We start from the raw sequence: 22275 nt of genomic DNA, 5'->3' as shown, positions 1-22275 counted from the left end.
TCTCAAATTCCTGACCTCAGGACTAACCCGCCTCAGCCTCCCAAAGTGCTGGGATTACAGGTGTGAGCCACCACGCCCGGCCCCTGTCTAGATTTAGCTTTGGGAAAAAGCAATGTTAAATCAAGTTTAGGGCCTTCTAAATGAGGATCCCATGCCGAATTTTACCACTGGCACTAATTTGAGGCCATTCAGTGTGTCTATTATATGTGGCTTACTTAACATTATTTTAAGAATTTGGTATGGTTCAGTGAAATCCATCAGGATATCAAAATCATTAATTTTCATATAAATGATTTGGCCAGGATTATATTGGTAGTCCCTAACTAATGGATCATGACTTAGGAGTTGTAAATCAGTAGTCTGAAGTAAAGAACATTTTTGCATTTGGGGAAAAATATAATACATATGGATGTAAAGGTGCTTTCATGAACACTGTTTAGTCCTCAGTATGTGAAACTTTATGGTGGTCAAGGAGTTCAATAGATCCTAGCCTCCGATGAGCCTCTGAATGAATTTCACATCTCTTTTACCAGGTATGTCGGAGATTCAATGAGCAAAAATGTTCGGGGTGAAATATTAAAATATATTGAAATCTCCATTAGAAAAAATGAATTATGGAAAAGTAAAATGAGGTAAATTATTTCAATTAGAGATTTCTGAAGCCTAAAAGTATCTGGGGAAACAAAAGTAACACCTGTTAAATAATTGGAGAGCATAAAAAAAGCATACCAAGTAAGTGTAGGATTGATACCAAAGTTCTGTGATTTAGGAGAGAACGCTTCATAGAATACTTGAGACTAGAATTTGATAAAGAATAGGATGGAAGGGGTAAGCCAACAAGGAAAGGAAAAATAATGACACTATTTTTCTTTCTCATCAAATCCATATACATGATTTAGGTGACACACAAGTAGTTCTCAAACTTACTATTGATAGCAAGGCTACAGCCAGAATAATAAAATCACTAGTGTCCAAATAGTATGAAAAGCTTTTTTCATACTACCTTAAGTTGTTAAGGCAAGGTTTCTTTCCATTGTGTTTCTTCTACCCAACCATGATCCAAGATTAACACTAATAAAATACACCATAAAATAAAGAGGAAGTATGTACAGGATGCAGCCACCACATGGCTCTTGTTAGCTGTAAAAAAAAAAAAAAAAACTCATCATATTTCAATGCTTGGAAGAAATTTGGAATCAAAGTGTATGGTAAAATTGAATTTTTGAAATAGATAAACTTTGAATTATAGCTGTTAAAATTCCCTCATGAGGTTCTGGAATTCCCTATTTGAATAACTGGAAGATGGATCAAAGCTTCTGAAAGAATTATTACAGCAACACTAGGAGATATATGTAAATCATTTATTTTAGTAGCATTTTCCATCACTTGTCCTGACTAAAAAACATGAGATCTGAATTCAGATGATAATTACTGGCTAAACTTTACATACAGACATGGGTGGAGTAGAGCTTCGTGTTACAACACTTAACCCAGGAGAAACAAGGCAGGGATTAGAGATCTATAGAGTGCTTTTGTTAGAAATTCTGAATGCTCACACCCTAATCCTGAAACAGAGTGACAGTGGAGTATTCCCCTACCTTTCCTTTCACAGTGTATACCAACCTTCTCCTGCTTGTTTTCATGACATAAGCAGGTTTTTATCTAGCCTGCCAGAAGCTCAAAAAATTGTCCAAAGGACCATCCAGCAGCTGTTTTGCTAATGGTAGAGTTTAGCTCCACACCTGGCATTAGACATTCTTGTCAATAGAGAGCCACATGGCTGTTCTAGGGCGCTGGGTGCAGCTCCAAAGGTGGCCTTAAGGGGCCTCCCCAGCCTGGCTACCAGCTGCAGTGCACTGTGGTTACATATGTGCACAGGGAAGGGGGTGTCATTTGTGGGGAGATGTGATTGTTTTAGTCAAATGATGCAAAAGAGATGTTAACACAGGCAAATTTCATCTCTTTAGGGGATCCCTCTCTCACCCCTTACTCCTAAAATAAAAAAATTGTAGATATTGGTATCCAGCTGAATCAGTACTCATCTACCCTCCCCAGTATTTACTTTCCATTTATTTCTAACCTAGAAGTTCTCTTCTAACAGAAAACCAAGTACTGTATGTTCTAAGTGGGAGCCAAATGATGAGAACACATGGACATAAAGAGGGGAACAGCAGACACTGGGGTCCACTGAAGGGTGGGAGAAAGGAGAGGAGCAGAAAAATCAACTATTGAGTGCTAGGCTTTGTATCTGAGTGACAAAATAATCTGTACAACGAACTCCTGTGACATGAGTTTACCTATATAACAAACCTGCACCTGTACCCCTAAAATGAAAATTTAAAAAAAAAACCCTCTCTGCCATACAATTACCCAAGAATACCAATCCTCTGTGTGTCTCCTTAGGCAATGTATGCCTCTTGTTAAACTAAAAGAAAAATATTAAGAGCCTCTCCTATCTAGAGCAAACCACTTTGCAAAGACCACTATGATTAGCTTTAGTTCTGCGAATAGAGCAGCTGATAAAGTATGTCTTACTAAGTCTTGCACCACTGCTTATTGGGACAGTGAGTGTGGATTATCGTTCTCTTAAGTCTCCTCCAGCTCTAAAATGATATAATTCTGTGATATTCAAAGCCATGCATAGAGTCGGCCAGAGAACTGGAACTGAAAACTAAAACCTAGGTCAATCCCATAACAAGCAGAATTGTCCCAGTAAACATTTTTTTTTTTTTTGTCTTTAAATCTCTGTCTGCAGTCTGCAATTTGTTTTCAGATGAATTGTTTTTAGCACACATTTTGATAATCCACTGATGGACGGAGTTCTTCCTAATGAACTGGCTGGGCAAATGGATGAACACACACAATCACTGCACACTGAAAAAGCCCTTTAATCCTACTCTTCTCTTCCAATGAACTCACCTCTCTCCTTACTTTACTGAAAAATTAAAGAATTCATTGTGTGTGCCAGACTTACATGTGGTCTAATAATTTCCTATGGAAAATGTACTGTCTAGTAATTGAGATAAATCAAATTCACTTAATCTGCTCAAGTACTTTCACTGACCTCTGGCTTGGGAGGATTTTGAAGAACAAATCTTCCTCTAAGACTGAAACTTACCAAAGTATCCTATAGCTGGCAGCAATGATAGTTTGGGACTGTTGTTCTGTTGATTTAATAAAATGTTGGCACTGGTTAGCTGGAATAGACACAGCAATTTCTTATACACTGTCAATCTGGCTGAATGATGCAGGCATGTGGAATAGCCATTATACCCTTTTCATAGTGTTTCTGTGAAATTCTAGTCTCTGCATATTCTGTATTAACTTTTCAACATCTCTTCTTATGGGTTTTGTAGAAAGGAGTAAAATAAGCTACCAAAGCGTCAGGCATTTTATTTAGTTTGTGGTAGGTGTGGGCAGCAGCAGACCAATTCCTTCCTTGTTGAAGAAGAAATTGACTTGATTGCTCAGTCTGACAACTTTTCATGGGGCAGAAGGACAGCTACCTAAAAGTACGTAACTCCACTAGTCTATAAAGAGAACAATTATTCCCTCTCACATAACCATATAGTTTTTATTTTTCTTTGCTATTGCTTGGCATTTAGGAAGGGAGTGGAAGAAAGTGATAACAGTACCACAGAATTAGAGTACAGCCCAACTCTGGAATTTGTGTCCCCACAGAAGCGGGGGAACACAAAAAAATGCCCCTTATGGCATAAGAGCCAGCTAGTTTATGACCCCACGACTACTGATACCCTGATTTAGCCTTATTTTGTCTTCTGAGTGCCCCCTTGGCTCTCCCCTCTTGCTCCTTATCTGTGTTCCCAGATCAGCATAATAACTTTACATGTGGCAGGTATCCAGAAATGCTTACCATAATCCTTCAGTGTCCTTGCAGTCAAGCTTTCCTAAACTGATGAGTCTCCTTTCCCATGTTGAGCAGTCCTTCCTCTTTTTTTCTTATTCTACTTGTCCATTTATCTCCCTCTGAACCTTCACCTGAATGGGGATCAAATATTTCACGACTACACTAGGGGTAAAAATCGGCTAAACAACTCAAACCAACAGCTATAGGGTGGACTTTCTATATAAAAAACAGTTTGCTTGAGGTTTGTAAGACTTTTGTTAGAATGAAAACCAACTTTTTAAATCAGTAAGGAGTATGTAACTAAAAAGTTTATTAAATAATGAAAACTTTACCTCAGTTCTAAATAGGCAAGAAATAGAAGGAAAAGATTATAGAAAGGATCAAAAGGGGGTAGGGAATGGCAAGCGTCTGCTCCACCCAGACCTGAAGGTTATGCTTGAGGATATTACCTCTTCCACTAAAGAAGAAATCAGTCTCAGGCTAGAAGCCTACAGGTTGGAGGTTCTTGTCTCTTAACAGTTTTGCTCATGAGCCACAGGTCACACTTTTTGAAATCCTAGTTTTTCACTTTTCAATGAACTGATCTATGTTTTTTTGTTCTCATGCTGATTTTTACAGCTGCTCTCAAACTGTTGGTGTCAAACAATACCCTCTATTATGCCACTCTTCTGAGATAATGCTTTTTAGTGCTTTCTAGACTCAATGAAATATTAATATAACATTTTTTCTTAGCCTATGGATCTATGTTGATGGCAGGCAGAAAGGTTTACCTGTTAAATTTTCGATCTTTCCAATAACCCATGGGCTATGCCCTTATTATAAACTTCACAAGCAAAAAGCAAGTGTGTGGCCATAGAAGAGTTCTGCCTTGAGAGTTCTATGGCAGTGTTTGTCAAATTCCCCAATAACAGAAACTCTTTAAAAAAAATTATCTAGAGATACAAATATGATACTAGTGAATACTTATAACTACTATGTGTCAAGCACCTTGCTTTTACATGCATTCTCATTTAATCCTCACAGATGCTTTTATAGCCCCCGTGAAGTTATAATTACTATAATGAATAGTATCCTCACAAATAGCATTATCCTCATTTTTATGTATGAGTAAACTGAAGCTCAGAGAGGTTAAGTTACCTTAAAAGTCACACATTAGTGAGCTGTGAATCTTTCTGGTTCTAGAACCCATGTTTTTAACGCCCCCTGGATCATGCTGCCTCCTGATGGGGATGCGCGGGGAAGATTGTTTTTTTTTGTTTTTTTTGGAGGGGATTTACACCTACCCAGGTAGAATCAGGCATGGCATTCTGTGAGGCTTTATTTACCTGGCTTGTCCTAGATGGGGCCAAAAGGCTTGACAGCATTGATCATCTGGACTGCATTCCATTTAGATATTCATTTTGATGTGGTGGGTCTTATAGTTCTTTAATTTTCATCAGAGATATATGTATAGTTTTAAAATTAATTAAATTATCACAAAAGCATCTCTTCCCTATTGCTAAATTTGGTTCCCCAGATGCAAATTTTTTTACCGTTTTGTCCATTACTTCTGTCAATTAAATCCCTATGTCTAGACTGACCTTTTCACAAGATGCTCAAATACTCCAGTCATTTCTTTGTTCTATTTGTTGTATGTTTTTAATGGCAACATCTCTTTTGGAATTCCTATACATCCTTTGCCTCTGTTTTGAATCCCAATTCCTGCATCACAAGACTTCTTCCTTGTTTACTCCATTACTTTGTAGCACTAAACAAATAAATCTTGAGGAAAAGTTATAAAAGGCAATATTTTTGAGTCCTTACATGTTTCAAAAGTTGTTTTACTTTGATACTATTCTTTAGCTGGACATATTAGGATATAATGAAGACTTTTGAAGGAATTGTTCTATTTTCTAACTTCCAGTGTTACTGTTAAAAAGTCAAATGTCATCCTGATTCTGGATCCCTTGAATGGGACCTACTTTCTTCTCAGTTTTGAGGACTTGTCTTTATCACCCCAGTACTCTGAAATTTGTAACTCATGTTTTAGTCCTTTTTCTTCTATTCATTTTGCTGGGCAGAGTAGGTCTTTTCAATCTGGAAACTCTTGTCTTTCAGTACTGGGAAATTTATTACACAGTTTCTAGGATAATTTTCTATCTCCTTTCCTTTCCTTTCTTCTACAATTCCTGCTAGTTGGGTACCATATTCTCTGAAATAATTCTCCAACTTTCTTTTCTCTCATTTTTTCATCTCTTTGACTTTTTGTTCTAGTATTTGTAAAATGTCCTCAACTTTATCTTCCAAAACTTCTATTTGAAGTTTCTTACTTCAAATAACTGTTTCCTGAAACTTTAAATTTTATTTTCTATGTACAATCAATATTGAGACATTTCTTAGACCTATGATATCATGTCATTCATCTGTGACAAAATGTGCTTCTTCAGAAAAAATTTTACCAACACGAATAATTTTTGTTATATAGGGTTTAATCAGACCAAAACAAAAATGTGCCTTTCAGTTCCCATGTTAATTAAATTTAGTGCAAAATAATTTCTTTGAAACTTGTCGAATATCACAAAATATTGGCCAAAAAAAAAACCCAAAAAGTATATTGTATATGTGGCATGCTAAAAATGGAGCTTAAGTGTACATAACTGTGAAATAAAAAGACATGGAGACAATTCCAGCAATCAGACTTGGCCAAAGCACAGGGCTTTTGGCAATGGCCTGAAACGAATGTGGAATGCACTGCCCATTTGAATCAAAGTCCAGATGGCTATGATTTCTTTTTTTCCATTTTCAGTTCACTATAGTTCTATGGGCTTTTTTGTTTTGTTTTGTTTTCAGGCCTCTTAGCAAAAATTTAATCTCTGGAAAATATTTCATGTGAAAATACCCCCTATGTGTGTGATTTCTGTAGATGACAAAGGTGTTTTTGTATCAACAATCTCTCATTGCAAATGACAATGACAAAGGCATGTGCCACCATGCCCAGCTAATTTTTGTATTTTTAGTAGAGACAGGGTTTCTCCATGTTGGTCAGGCTGGTCTCAAACTCGGGACCTCATGTGATCTGCCTGCCTCGGCCTCCCAAAGTGCTGGGATTACAGGCACGAGCCACCGCACCCGGCCAGTTTTAAAGTTTTGAAAAGCAAAAACAGTAACAGTACAAGTGTTTTGAGCCTCATTGCTCTCAGCTGAAAATTAGGGTAAGATTTATCTCATCAGGGTTTACGTGTGGTGTATTGCTTTATATATGTAGAATGTCTAATGCATCTGATACATAGTAAGCATTCAGAAAATGGTTGCCATTGTTGTAGCACTATAATCTGTTCTTAGATACTAGCAGTGTTAATACCTCAGTGATCAAGAAACTGACTCAAATTTTTTTTCCTGCTCATTTAGTACCATCCATACCAAACTGACAGCTGTCATCCATTTTTCACTTGTTTATAAAATATCTATCTTTTGTGCATTCTGCATTCTTATTTAATTATAAACTTCTCAAAGATGAAATTTATCTCCCAAAAGCCTTGAGCAAATCTGAAACTCTCAAAATATTACCAGCTGACTCAGGTTGACTTTTGAATCCAATGTTCTTTCACTGCCAAGTCCACTTGCTGCTGAAAGGAAATCTTAATTTCAGGCAAATGGCAAATTGCTTTACTGTTTACATTTCTTTAAAGGATTTGCTTTGCTTACATATTTTATGAATAAAAATTGCTAATACTGCACAATAATTTGATGAATAATTCTTAAGGATACAATCAACGGAACTTATAATTCCAAGGGACCTAGGGTTGTTTGGGGGTTTTGTTTAACAAAAGGTTAAGGGACTGGCCGATATGAATTTGGGATATGGAGGGAGAGAAATGCCTGTGTTTGTGTTTCTGCTCTTCATAAGGCAACATTACCATGCCTGTTTCCTGGAGACATCATAGAATCCTGTGATCCACAGAAGACCCAAGTTCCAGGCGATACAACTAGGAAGTCCTTGCAAAGAAACATTTATGTGTATCTATTCCCATAGCTTAGTCTACAGTTAAATAGACTAACTATAGCTTAGTCTAGTAGTTCTCAAACTTCAGTGGGCACATGACTTACCTAGGGAAGTTATAAATTCTTACCTGAATCTCCTCAAAAATTGCTTCAATACCTAGAGTAGGACAAGATACTTTCACCACTGCCACCCTATGATGTGATTCTGACATAAGTAGTTCAAACCCCACAGTGAGGAAGATGGCCTAAGTCCAGGGTTATACTCAGGGTTGGGATAACAGAAAATAAAATGGAATCTTGCCACTTCTTGGCCCCAGGAAGTAGCTGAGACATCTTAAAGAAACAGGCTCCTTGTTACTGGAATTAGCCTTTGTCTATCATATACCACTTTCTTATATGTCTCTTAACCTGCCAAGTCATTTGTACTAATTGGGAGATTTTTAAAGACAACCATCCTTTTTATTAACTTAATGCTTACTCAAACATTAGACAAGCTGTTCAGAGAGTAAAACTAAGAAATCATTTTTCTTTCCTCAACCTGCTTCTGGAACATAGGTTACCATTCACTGTCATAATTTCAAAAGGATGTCAGTATAGTGGATGTCCGTATAATAGGGCAATGTTGCCTCCTAGCCCTCAAGAATGTATTACAAGTATTTTTTTATTTTCCCTTAAACAGTTATGAATTCCAGGTGAAACCCAAAAACCCGCTTGGTGAAGGCCCGGTCAGCAACACAGTGGCATTCAGTACTGAATCAGGTAATTACATCAACAGTAATTCCCAAAAAGGATGTAAAAGGGCCACAGTGGAGCAATGTTTTGCGTAGGAAGTTTGTTTGAAACCCACTACATGTACTGTTTCTTGAATTTCTAAAAACCCATTTGTGGGAAAAAGCAAATTGATGAAGGTTTAGAGAAACACCATGCATATTTTTCCTCACTTAAAGACACATCAGTTTAATTTAAAAAGCATAATGAATCTATACTCTTCCAAAAAGCTAGTCAATGAATGCTCCCCTGTATGCCTAGAATGAAAATACCAGTGAGTACATCCACAAAGGGAACCCATGATAGTTTAATAACAGCTGTCAAACTTCCCAATTAGACCTTACAAGCTCCAATTCCTTAATGAGATACATCTGCACATACAGCATTAATATTTGCATAATTTTTATACCAACTGTAGTTCATGGCATCTTGGTGATTTTTACCATGAAGTTTTTCTATCAAACTAAAAGCAGCAGCTTTTGAAATTCAAGTGAAAGCTGGAACAGCGACAAATGTTCCTAAGTACTCAAATTACATGTAACAGATACAGCTGAATACCTACCAGGCAGGAGATTATTCAATCAAGAACAATTTCCAAAACAAAGCAAACTTTCAAATTCAATCCTTAGCAAAAGAGTACCATTTTGCAAATAAGACTTCTTAACCCATCATCTTCACCATGCCACTGGAATGTTGGGGTTTTACCTAGTAAGGTCTGACTTTTGTATTTATTTCTCCTCAGCGGACCCAAGAGTGAGTGAGCCAGTTTCTGGTAAGTACCTGTCTCAATGAGACACAACTACATGCTTTTCTAAATTTATTCAACTGAACAGGCATGGCAGAATCTGAATCATGATTTCGTGTTTTTCCACTTAGTCTTCTTATAACACCAAACAGGTGTGAATGTTTACCTACACATTGTACAACACTGAGGACCCATGATGTTCTGGGAACAAGTTGGACATTTTGAAATTTGCTTTCACTCATGCACCAGGCTTATTACTGTTTAATAAAACAGCCAGTGTAATCCCAGCACTCTGAGAGGCTGAGGTGGGAGGATTGCTTGAGCCCAGGGGCTGGAGACCAGCCTGGCAACGTAATGAGACTCCCTCTCTACAAAAAATTTAAAAATAAAAAATTAGCTAGGCATGATGATGCACACCTGTGGTCCTAGCTACTTGGGAGGCTGAGGTGGGATGTTCACTTGAGCCCAGGAGGTTAATGCTACAGTGAGCCATTATCCAGCTTGGGCAACAGAGTGAGATCCTGTCTCAAAAAAAAAAAAGATATAACACCCTCATTTCCACTTTTAATAACAAGTCATATTAAAGCAGTTGTCTAAATTTTATAACATGCTACAAAAAAGAAACCTAAATTTGCTCCTAAATGACACTGTCTACATCCAGCTCTGCAGAGGCTATTCAACACCTAAACACCTTAACATACTGCTCTCAGATTTATCTATTGACAGAAACTTACTCTGGGGTTTACTTGTTTAAATCCTTCTAATATTTTTGGCTCCAGTATTTAGCATGGGGGGAAAAAAAAGGTATCAGCAAGTTGACAAATTTTGTAAACTGATTTCTTGAAGTATCTGACCCAAGAGTCAGATACTAAACTCAAACTGTTTTCCTTTTGTAGCAGGAAGAGATGCCATCTGGACTGAAAGACCCTTTAATTCAGACTCTTACTCAGAGTGTAAGGGCAAACAATATGTCAAAAGGACATGGTATAAAAAATTTGTAGGAGTGCAGCTGTGCAACTCTCTCAGATACAAGATTTACTTGAGCGACTCCCTCACAGGTAAGCAGAGCTACCAGCTCTGTTTTCAGCCCTTAACTTATGGGAATGTTTTGTAGCATTGTACAACTTGGCCTTTTCTTAAGAGTTTCAGGCACTAATGGGTGCTGTAAACACAAGTTTTCCTCTGAGCAAAATGTTACGGAAACGGTTATCATTCCTAGAAAGCAAGGATTTAAGACATGCTATTAGAAGGTAAATAATAAAAATGCAATTATAAAACAGTGCCATCATGACAAACTGGAATGTACATTCACTAACCATGGTCAAACTCCACTTTGTTACAACCATCCAGGGATAAAAAACCTATTGACAATAAAGTGACTAAATCTAACAATAACCATGGAACAAATATAACATCTTCAAGATGCTAGAAGAGCTACAACCCCCTGCTCCATGCCCAATAGGTTATAATAATTTTCTATATTTACAGAGTAAAAATTTTTAATGAATAGGCCTGGCCCTAACATTAAAAAGTAGATTTTTTTTCAGTCATTCAACTCTTCTAAGTGCTGAACACAAAGCAGCATAAACTATACTTCCTATTTTCCTAAAGCTTACCTCTCCTTCCCTTCCTTAGTAAGAAGAGATAGACAATACATAAATAAGTAAACATTTCATAGAGGTACTTTAAAGAACATTTTCAAAAAGGTGAAGGCCTCTCTAAAAAGTTAGCACTAGCTAAGGAGAAAATTGAGAAGGAACTAACCACACAAAGGTCTAGAGGAAAGAGAAGGTCAAAGGCCTAAGGCAGAATACACCTGGCCAGTTCCACCAGTATGGCCCAGACTTAATAAGTGGAGGGGCAGGTAGGTGTGAAATCATGTGGAGCTTTGAAATCAGGTTAAGAACTTTGGATTTTATTCTGAGTATAATGGGAGACTGCTGGAGAAATTTATGGAGAGAACAAACATTAACTGACATGCATTTTTAAAAGATCACTAATCCCTGATAAAGGGAGGGGAGGAAGAATACAGGTAGGCAAGAGACATTGTTGGTTTGAACTAGGGTAATAGAGAATGAGGAGAGAAAGCATAAAAACAGTAATGATGATTTCAAAATTGTCACATTTCAAAGTAAGAAAGTAAACTTTATCCTTTTAATTTCTGGTTCTTCAGGAAAATTTTATAACATAGGTGATCAGAGGGGCCATGGAGAAGATCACTGCCAGTTTGTGGATTCATTTTTAGATGGACGCACTGGACAGCAACTCACTTCTGACCAGTTACCAATCAAAGAAGGTATGTTTTCTGATCCTCCTCATAAGAACAGAGTTTTACAGATTAACTCAGAAAGAAATCAAGCTGAGGAAAGCAAGCAATTTAAAAGGAATTCTATAGTACTACTGCTCCACATATCTGGGAAAAAATGAAGACTTCAATGTAAGTTTCTCAGCTTAGAAACTTGGAGCCAAGGGAAATTACAGACATAATATAAATGCGTTCTACTTCAAGAAACTCTGAACTTGCAAAAACAGCTATAAAAAAGCAGTTTCCCAAACTTAAATCACTCATTTATTAATGTTATGGGTTTTGTCATACTGAGTGTACTTGCATTATCTTTATTTCCTTAAGAAAAAAAATTTTTTTACTGCTATCATAAATGGAAAAAATAGTACTTACCTTGCAAGTAACTGTATAACTATAATTAGAATAATTCTGTGGGAAATGAATAACCTCTGTAAATTGCTAAAGACCCATTGGCACCAAGCTGTGTAATGAGGACTGAATAAGACTGAAAATTAATCCTTGTCTAAGCAGTGCAGAAGGGGGTAAATTAATTGTTCCTATTAGTCCAGAATCACCTGGAGGTTCTCTAAATAAACTATTTGATTCGATTTTTCAGTAACACATTTTGTTCACGGGCACTTAAAAATACCAACAATACTGAAAGATGACCTACTAAGTTCTGTGAACACATTAATGGGCAGTGAAACTCACTACCAACCATCCCCTCCTAACTTGACACAGCAAATGTCAACAATTTTTCAGGTGCCCATTTTAGCCAACCATGACTACACCTCAGGAAAAAACACCAGAACTTCTTGCTCTCAGTTTTCTAAATTACCTCGCTTCACTAAGATTAGCCTTCAGCTAGTCAACGACATCCTTCAATCTATGAGCTATGAGGGCAAAAATATAATACAGCAGCTATTAAAATGAAACTATTTTCTCTCTCAGGTTATTTCAGAGCAGTTCGCCAGGAACCTGTCCAATTTGGAGAAATAGGTGGTCACACCCAAATCAATTATGTTCAGTGGTATGAATGTGGAACTACAATTCCTGGAAAATGGTAGATGCTGCACAAAGTTACCTTCTGTTTCATCATGGCAAACAAAAATCATTGAAAATACTATGTCACATTCATTTAAAGCTATTTTGTTTACTATGTATAAAAGTCTACAATCTAATTAATAGCAATACTAGATGTTTATTATTAGAAAAGATTGCTGAGAGTATTTATCAGGTTTTACAAAGTCATTTTAAGAAAGCAAGATATTGATGTTAACAGAATAACATTTTTGGGGAAGCTGGCTCCCTATTCATGGTATTTTAAGAGATGGTTTGTATATTATTTATCACACTGTTGTAATGATGTTTTGAGATACTTTTATAACAAAATTAACATCAAAAAAGGTATATACTTTTTAAAAATATTTACTTTTATTGATGTGTACTCTTCCTATTGACGAGTTAATTCCATAAATCTCTACTTAGTTTAACTTATTGGATCAAATTATCTTCAGCATATATATCTGGGGAAAAAAGGTCCGAATTTTCACATTTATATTTAAACTTCAATTTGTTAGCAACAGCTGAATAGCTTTGCGGAGGAGTTTAATAGTTACACATTCATGCTAATATACATTTCCTTTCCTTTAAACATCCACAAAGTCTTAAAAAGATTGAATCAGTAAATTTCATTTCAGCTAAAAATGGAGTCTAATATATTGTTTCAAAAGATACATTTTTACCCACCATAAATGTTACAATATCTGAATAAATGTTACAATATCTGAATATGCGTTGTCAAACTATCCCTTTATGCAATCGTCTTCATATTGTTTTTATGATTCTAATCAAGCTGTATGTAGAGACTGAATGTGAAGTCAAGTCTGAGCACAAAAAGATAATGCACGATGAGATTGCCTACCATTTTATAGGATATTTACTACGTATTTATACGTTAAGACCTCTATGAATGAATGTATCAGAGAATGTCTTTGTAACTGTTTAATTCAATCTGTAATAAAAATCTAACTCATTTCTATTAAAAAGGTATTGTCCTTTAGGCGGGGAATGGGAATCCTTGCTGCACTGTTGCAGTCATTCTGAAAGGACCTTTCCCTGTACTTACTTACCTTTCAACATGCTTCAATCTTATCAATGCTACATTTTGTATTTTTCAAACAAGTATAAATTCTGCAATAAAGAAAGAGATGATGTAGTTTTTTTTTAAGATTGAGTTTTTGTTTGTTATTTCTGAATGGTTCATCAGTATGTTAACTATACCTTTTATCTAGAAGGAAAATCAAGTATACCTTTTATCTATCTGAGAAGGAAAATCACAAAGTCTTATTCAGGCTCTACCAACCCCCATTATATCTACTGTTTATGTCCTAAATTAACCTTTCATCCTATGAAGTAATAAAGTTCATTTTAAACCAACGATTACCAAATGCATTTTTTTCAAAGGAAGGGCAAAAACCAAATGGCACTGTTTTCTCTGAATGGAAATCTGTAAGTAAGTTAAAATGTTTGTTTATACTTCATTTTAAGACCAAACAAACACCAATAAGGACTTCTGAAAAATTGTTCCTTTTTTCACATAATGTTAGTGACTAAATTAAAATTTCAAGACCACTAATGGATTCAATCATCTTTATTAACCTATCAGTGTTACATTTTATACATAATATCTTGTATTCTCAAAGGGCTCTACTTTAGTACATCATGTTAATAGTAAAAAGCCAAGTAAGATGGCTAAACTTCACCCTAGCATTTTAATATCCTCCGGACAAGGGAAGCTAGAAAGTCAATCACTTTATACATGTAAGAGTAGTGTTCCAAAGTAACTAAGAAGCTGCTACATTTTTAAGCAGGGAGGAAAAAACTTTCATTTTGGTCTTTGTGTTCCAGCAAATTATACTTTCAAATTAACAGCAACAATGATATCATAAAAAATGCTCTGCTTTTTAAATTTCTGAACTTCTATACAAATTAAAATAGTACTGGAGTCTTTTGGGAGGCCAATAGCTAGCAGCTACATTAATTGGTGTAGAGGAGCCTCCTTATCGATAACCAGGTCCAGGTTGGGTATAGCCCTGACCAAAGGGAGGACGGTTACGCGCATAAGGATTAGGCCCACTTGGAGGAGGGGTCATGGTACTTCCAGGAAGTGAAGTAAAACCTGGTCTTGGTTGATAGGCCCCAGGTTGGCTTGGAGCCATTCCAGGTTGAGAGGCAGGAGCCACAGTATAATTAGTAGGCTGAGAAGTTTGGGCAGTGTAAGTTTGTGCAGGATAATTGCTCGCCTGGTACTGCTGTGGCGGCTGAGCAGGCAGTTGTTGAGGCTGACCAGAAAAGGCAGGAGCTGGTGCCTGGGAAGTTGGTTGCTGGCCATATCCCTGGAACTGCTGAGGTTGTTGGGGTCCAGTCTGCTGACTATAGCTTGCTGAAAAGGCAAAATAAATAACATGTATCTTATCTTTTAGTAAAACTACTTTTCCAAAGAATTAGTCTTACTGTTAGGTGGACCAAAAATGGTGAGAAATTTAATAAATATGTATGTAACAAGCAGAGTGGTAGACTCCATCACATAATATTTCAAGACCAAGTAGTTATCAAAGAGGCATTCTCTACAATTTTTTAAACCCTCTAAGACATAATCCCTGAGAGCAAATTCCTGCCATAGCATAATTCCTAGAACAGATGCTCAAATGATAAATGGAAGAATTATACTTTCTAGGAAGACCAAAAACGGGAAAGCTAAATAGTCATTAACCAGGTTTTCAGGGGAGACCTACTTAACAGTATCAAATAAAAACACATTGCGGAGAATGAACATTTTTATATGAAATAATACTATAAATACATCTTATTGTACTAATCAGGTGCTTTAAATTTTGCAAACAAATAAAAAGTACCATTTTCACAATCTTTAAAATCATTCCTTTTAGATTTGGTATCTGATGTTTTTTGCCTTTACAACTCAAAATTTTTACTTAGCAGTACAGCATAACACATAAAAAGCATACCATATTGCCCCATAAAAAGCAACATCTATATTCATTATTTACTAGGATGTAATTTTTTTTTTACAACGAAAGTCTGCTTCACTGAAAACTTTTATCTCTACCATGAAACACACCTGCAGCTACTTGCAATGAAACCTCTCCATTGACTGGAATCCTGTCAGCATTAAATACCAGATACATAAGAAAATTATTAAAATATGTACAACCCTGCATTAAAAAAAAAAAGGATTGAATGAATTTGAGTATATTCTGAACTCACCTTGAACCTGGGTTCAAAATTTACTCATGAAAGAAACCTTTATGACATAGTCCATGAACAAAACTGGAAAAGGTCAGAGGGAAACTGGCAAACCAACAGTGTCAAAGATGGTCCAATGTTACCACCACCACCTCTTAGTCTCCAAGCAGAGTATTTAGTTGACTATTTCCATATCTCTCAATCAAATTCAAGTTAATAGACTAGTAGGATCAGAAATACAAAGATAATAATTTGAAAAGACTAAATTTTACTCAGAGTGAAGACCCTGACTAAATTTATTAAGAGCAAGCTTAGTTCTTAATAAGTAAATCAAGTATCTTTAACGCATTAACTCATGGTAGCATCTAAATACTGACCTGAAACCAACTCATAAAAAATTCTGAATGTCATACAAGTTCTCCTATCCTCTACATAAAACTTAAATTTTCACTATAAGGTTTTGAAGAAATAGATGGATTCAGCTTTATACTGAAAATGCCTATTCATTTTAAGACTGTGAGAAAAAAGAAAAGTGCCTTTTCATCCTGGCACCTGAAATCTGAATTGTTTTTTTTAACTGGGCCTGGAAGTAATCTGATCCTTAATTACTGCTTAGGGGAGGGAATAACCCTACAGGCTGAAGATTTCATGAGCAGCCCACCAGTCTCTTGAACATAATGTGGCAATGCTTCTATCATGTGTGTGTATAAATATATAGTCTCCCTTCCGTCCCTCCAAAATAATAAATAACTTTAGGTGAAGGACACCAGAAATAGCAAAAAAATGGAAATATGAAAATTATGTGGGTTTTTTTTAATACATAGGACATCTAGCCTTTTATGGAGTAAGTCTGCCAACTCCAGTCTAGGTTGTAGAATGCAGAATGATACAGGGAAATACTGAACTGATCCAGCTCCCTCCACTGAATGGCTGTATGTGCTTTGACAAGTCACAATCTCTTTCAAAACTAGTTGCCTCATTTATAAAATACAAAAGCCTGAGTCCCACACCCAATCAAATGAAATTCAAAATCTCTGGGAATGGGGCCCCACACATAGCCTCCCCCAGGTGATTCTAAAGCATAGTGAGGACCGAAATCCTGAGATTAAATGACGACTAAATCTCTTCAGCTCTGCTATTCTTTCCATAAATAACATAGTTTGTAACACTGATTTTTTTAAAAGAACTGCATCCTAAAAATAACCTTCCTCCTGATATAATCCAAACTTAAGTTCTATGTATTTTATACAATTAAAAACAAGTAGCTACAAGTTAAGTCACTCTATAGCAAATACAATCTAAATAAAAGTGTGTCAAAATATTTCAAATTTTAACTAATGACAGAATGTTACGGTCTAGGTCAGGAGTCAGCAAACTTTTCTGTAAAGAGCCAGATAGTAAATATTTTAGGCTTTGTGGGCCACATGGTCTTCTGTTGCAGCTACTCAACTCTGCCATTCTAGTGCCCAAGTAGCAGTAGAGAATATAAAAACAAAAGCAGAAGTGTGTTCCAATAAAACTTTATTCAAAAAAACAGGCAATAGTCCAGATTTGGCCTGTGGGCTATACTTTACTGACTCCTGCTCTAGCTGATACCACAAAACTCTATAAAATAGAATTTAGACTAGATTCAACCTGCATAAATTATTTCTAATTACAGTTGAAATTCTGATACTTCAATCTTTGGCTGTAAAACAAGAGTTGGACACAAACTCTCTGACATAACTGTAAAAAATACTGGAATTATAGCCAAAGTTACATTAATAATATTTATCATACTTAAATACATATAATCTTCAGTGGACAGATGGTAAAATAGAAACAAAATACTCAGGATGCTTATTTAAAACAACTAAACAATGTTCTTAGTTGCCTGAATTACATTTTATACGATTTTATTTTTATGGCCTGTTTCTGGTATTCCTACATACTTGCAAGAGATTTTAAAATCTAAGTAGCTTAATTGAGCTCTTATTTAAATAACATCGCCTTTCCATGTATGAGTAAACTGTTCATATTTCTACAGGTACTAAGAGTACACTCGAATTACGTGTTACATATAAATGGAGAGGTGGAGGGAAGGGGGAAAACTTGCACTAAGTCGCCTAAGAGATAAACTGATCATGTTAGTAAGACAGCTTTGTATTAAAAACTTTTTACACTACAAGTTACCGCAGAATCATCTACTGTAAGTTTTATCTCCCCACCAGAAAACTGAAATGTTGATTTACAATATTAACGTAAAATATTTAAAAATAAATAAAAATGTTGTTTCCCCTAATAAAAACTTAATACCTATTATATCAATGTACTACAAATCAAGGAATTAAGAACTTAAAGTTTAATGAGTATAGAAACAAAAAATCATGAGGCAACTCCCTTTCAACACCTGCTCACCTGAATACTGAATACCATACTGTTGAGGCTGCTGAGGTGGAGCCTGCGGCTGCTGCGCACCATAGCCGGCCTGTTGCTGGTACTGTTGGTACATCTGACCTGAAAAAACACACACACACACACAAGAAAAAAAGGCATGTTTAATGTGGCAAAGAGAAATATCTTTAAGATACATATACATTCCCTCTCCATCCAAACAGAGTAACAATATACAAGAAAGTATTTGTTCAACTTTAAATGTCTATGAAGAAGAGAATGAACCATTTTAGAAGTGTGATTCCTCTGCTGTGGATTAACTGCAGAGAACTAACTGGCAATAAACATTAAGTGTAACACCAGTGGCTACCATTTCATAAAGTCTAGAAAAACAAATGTTTTCCAACCCAGCTGCCAACAGATAAGTAACGCTAATGTTCATTAAAAGCCAAGTGAGTTGAAAATCAGTAAATAAAAATGAGAAAAGGGACAAATACCATTTATATCATCTAAGTCCTTCCTAAAGCACTGTATTTGCCCTCTAAAGGTATGGGCCTCTATTACCATATGAAGAAACTCTTTGGTAGCAAGGAACTACATGACATCTTTTGTTCCAGAGCTGAAAGACACTTTTGGAATTTGTTAAGTTTGATTTTCTATGAATATCCAACATCTTTTGCCAATAATGTGGACTCTAATAAAGCCTAAATGGTTCTTCACTGCACTATTTAATAATGGCAGACCTTTTTAACAACAGTGATGTGTTCTTGAACATGGGAGTCCTATTTGTCCTATTTGGGGTCAACAACCACTGTTCCTATGAAGAAACCCTTTAGACACTTATTACCTATGATTTTTCTTTTTACTTTTTATTTTTCTGTCCTCACAATCTGTTCCCATACCTGTGATTTTCAAGCAAAGATTTATTGGTTTATGTCTTTATTATCTCTACTTCTCAATTATTTCACAATGGTTGATTTAGCTAGATGTAATATCTAGTAGCAATAACCTTGCATTTTAATATCTATCTGGTATTTAAATCTTTAAAATAATCACATGTTGGCTGATTCTTTGAAAAATATTCAAACTACCTATTAATCAAAAGACTATGAGCAAACCAGATACTTACTGCCGAAGTGAGAAAAAAAAAAAGACATTATATCAACTGCCACTCAAATCGAGCTGCAGTAGGCAGCTAGGACTCACAGGCTTAGAAAATGAGACGGAGCCCACTCTATTATACTAGCTGCTCAGCCCTATACGTGTCTAAGTGTTTAGTGCTGGGTAGCACTAAAGGAGATATAACTATGTTTATATCCAGCTTATTTCCTAGCAAATGTTTCTTTATAATAAAAAAAGAATACAAATAAAAATCAGCTCAACTATTTTAAGCTATTTATCCTATTCCCAAATATGACAAGAAAAAAAAAGAAACGCTTACAAAAGTTTCTTAAATGCTTTCTTAATGATTTAGACTAATAGCATAAAAGGTAGCACAGAAATTAACCAAATTTAGATACCACCTTAATCCTGGATTGTACTTCATAACTAACTTTCGGAATAGAAGTGACCAGAATCTAAAATAAAAAGGTAAGTAGGTACAGAAATATAATCAAGAGGAATAAATACGTATAGCACATAACAATGAACTCTTAATTCTTGAAAATTAGAAGGCTTAACTCCACAATAAAAAAATAAGCAAACAGGCAATAAACACATTTAAAAAAATTCAGCCATATTAGTATTCCTTATCTCAGATACAGAAAAATTAAGCAACTTACCTGCAGTCAATAGCTAAGAACAGAACCATGAAGAGCTAAGAACCATCACTGGAACTCAGGCATAACTCCAAAGCTTTAGTTTATAAAGTCATTTTGCATATTATCCCATGAACAAAATAATATAAATATTAACTTGGGTATCATCAAAAAAGGCTGAGATTAAGGTTCCATGTAGTAGTAGACTGTGGTCATCAATGAGTAAGGAACTCCTGGTCAAAACCGCAGTTATTCCCCTCAATAAAAATTTATAGGGTACAACTCTTCATAAAGCTTTTTTTTTTTTTTGCATGTTTTCATAAACTGCTATAAATTGATTTTGAAAAACATCCCTAGAGTTAAAAATTTCAGAGGTTTATTATATCTCTACACACGATTCCTTTTACAGCAGATCCTCAAATAACATCTTTTGTTCGACACTGTTTCGTTAAAACACTGAGAAGGAAAAAAAAAATTATTCCCAGTTGGGGTTACTGTTCTGTGTGGAGTTTGCACATTCTCCCCAAGTCTGTGTGGGTTTTCTCTGGGCACTTCAATTTCCTCCCACATCCCAAAGATGTGTATGTTAGGTTACTTAGCATGTCTAAATGATCTCAGTCTGAACGACTATGGGTGTGCGTGTGGTTGCAAGTGCACCCTGCAATGGAATAGCAACCTGTCAGGGTTGGTCCCCACTTTGCTATTGAGCTGATGGGATAGATTTCAGCCACCCACAACCCTGAATTGGAATAACTGCATAAATCATTATCTTATTTGTTTTTATTAATCTTTCCTAAATGTATCTATAATTCACATTTGTTTTTAGTCTTTATCTAGAAGTCTGGGGGTATTTTTGTGATCAGAGATATGCTGTAGGAACTCAACTTACTCATATCAATTAGCCTATGGTAGAACTGATTTCCTCATACATCGTCTCACTTAAAGTTACAATTTCCAAGAACCTATCAACAATGTTAAGTGAGGATCTACGGTACTTACTTTAAACCCACCTCATTCAAGTCCAAATGGGACTGTCACATTATTCTGAAAATTAAGAAGTCTGTTTAATTGTTTAAAAAAAGAAAAAGGATGAACTTCTTCACATACTTGAGAGATCTATAGGATACATGAAGAAAGCAAAATGCAGACATTGTTTATAGTAAGCAATGTTTTGAGTAATAAAAAATATGGTCATACATTGCTTAATGACAAGAGTAGGTTCTGAAAATTGTGTCACTGTACAATCATATAGTATACTTACACAAACCTAGATATATATAGCCTACTTCATAGCTAGGCTATATGGTACATAGCAGACTACAAACCTGTAGAGCATGTTCCTGTACTGAATACTTAGGCAATTCTAACACATGGTAATTATTTGTGTATCTAAACATATCAAAACATAAAAAAGGTACAGTGAAAATATGGCAAAAAAGATAAAAAATGGTATGCCTGCCTAGGGCACTTACCATGACTGGACCTTGTAGGATTAAAAGCTGCTCCAAGTGAGGTACTTGTGTTGAGTGAATGTGAAGGCCAAGGACGTTACTGTGCACTACTAAAGATTTACAAACACTATACACTTAGGCTATACTACATTTATTTTTTAAAATTCCATTTCTTCAATAAATTAACCTTAGCTTACTGTAATGTTTTTACTTTATAAACTTGATTTTTTAACTTTTTTAATACTTTAGCTTAAAGTACATTGTGCTACTATACAAAAATATTTATTCTTTATATCCTTATTCTATAAGCATTTTTCTATTCTTTTAATTTTAAATTTTTACTTTTTTAAACATTTAGAAAAAAATTATGACACAAACATACACATTAGCCTAGGCCTATACAGCATCAGGATCATTGATATCACTATTTTCCACCTCCATATCCTGTCCCACTGGAAGGTCTTCAGGGTCAAGAACATCCATGGAGCTCTCATCTCCTATGATAACAATGCCTTCTTCCGGAATACCTTCTGAAGGACCTATCTGAGCCTGGGTCTACAGCTTTGTTTTTTTTTAAATAAGTAGGAGTACACTCTAATGATTTAAAAATATAGTATAGTAAATTCACAAACGAGTAAGAGAGTCACCTATCATCATTATCAAGTATTAGGTACTACCCATAATTATGTGAGCTACACTTTTATATGACTGGCAGTAAGTCTGTTTACACCAGAATCACCACAAACACGTAAGTAATGCCTTGTGCTACATTACGATGGCTA

General features: G+C 35.6%; 2 protein-coding genes across 55 annotated transcripts in view; one reads left to right on the top strand and one right to left on the bottom strand.

Annotated features, from left to right (window-relative positions):
• The window catches only part of ABI3BP (ABI family member 3 binding protein), a 243624-nt gene extending 229748 nt beyond the window's left edge, over positions 1-13876 (top strand). For all 50 annotated transcript variants that reach the window (XM_031008936.3, XM_063703961.1, XM_063703978.1 and 47 more), the window contains 5 exons: positions 8529-8608; positions 9360-9389; positions 10259-10420; positions 11536-11658; positions 12598-13876. In XM_031008936.3, the coding sequence (XP_030864796.3) occupies positions 8529-8608; positions 9360-9389; positions 10259-10420; positions 11536-11658; positions 12598-12713 (511 nt within the window). In that variant the 3' untranslated portion in view covers positions 12714-13876. The remainder of the gene's footprint in view (positions 1-8528; positions 8609-9359; positions 9390-10258; positions 10421-11535; positions 11659-12597) is intronic.
• A 408-nt stretch (positions 13877-14284) lies between these two features.
• Positions 14285-22275, bottom strand: part of TFG (trafficking from ER to golgi regulator) — a 39967-nt gene continuing 31976 nt past the window's right edge. For 4 of the 5 annotated variants that reach the window (XM_031008932.3, XM_031008934.3, XM_031008931.3 and 1 more), the window contains exons 7-8: positions 18310-18408; positions 14285-15091 (exon numbers count right to left, since the gene is read on the bottom strand). In XM_031008932.3, coding sequence (XP_030864792.2) covers positions 14709-15091; positions 18310-18408 — 482 coding nt within the window. In that variant the 3' untranslated portion in view covers positions 14285-14708. Of the gene's footprint in view, positions 15092-15787; positions 15829-18309; positions 18409-22275 lie in introns of all 5 variants that reach the window. The other variant, XM_055383604.2, reaches the window with a different exon arrangement.

Source organism: Gorilla gorilla, chromosome 2, assembly GCF_029281585.2.
Source record: "Gorilla gorilla gorilla isolate KB3781 chromosome 2, NHGRI_mGorGor1-v2.1_pri, whole genome shotgun sequence".
NCBI lineage: Eukaryota > Metazoa > Chordata > Mammalia > Primates > Hominidae > Gorilla > Gorilla gorilla.
Note: the sequence above shows the minus strand (reverse complement) of the source record. Positions and strands in the feature narration are given on the sequence as shown.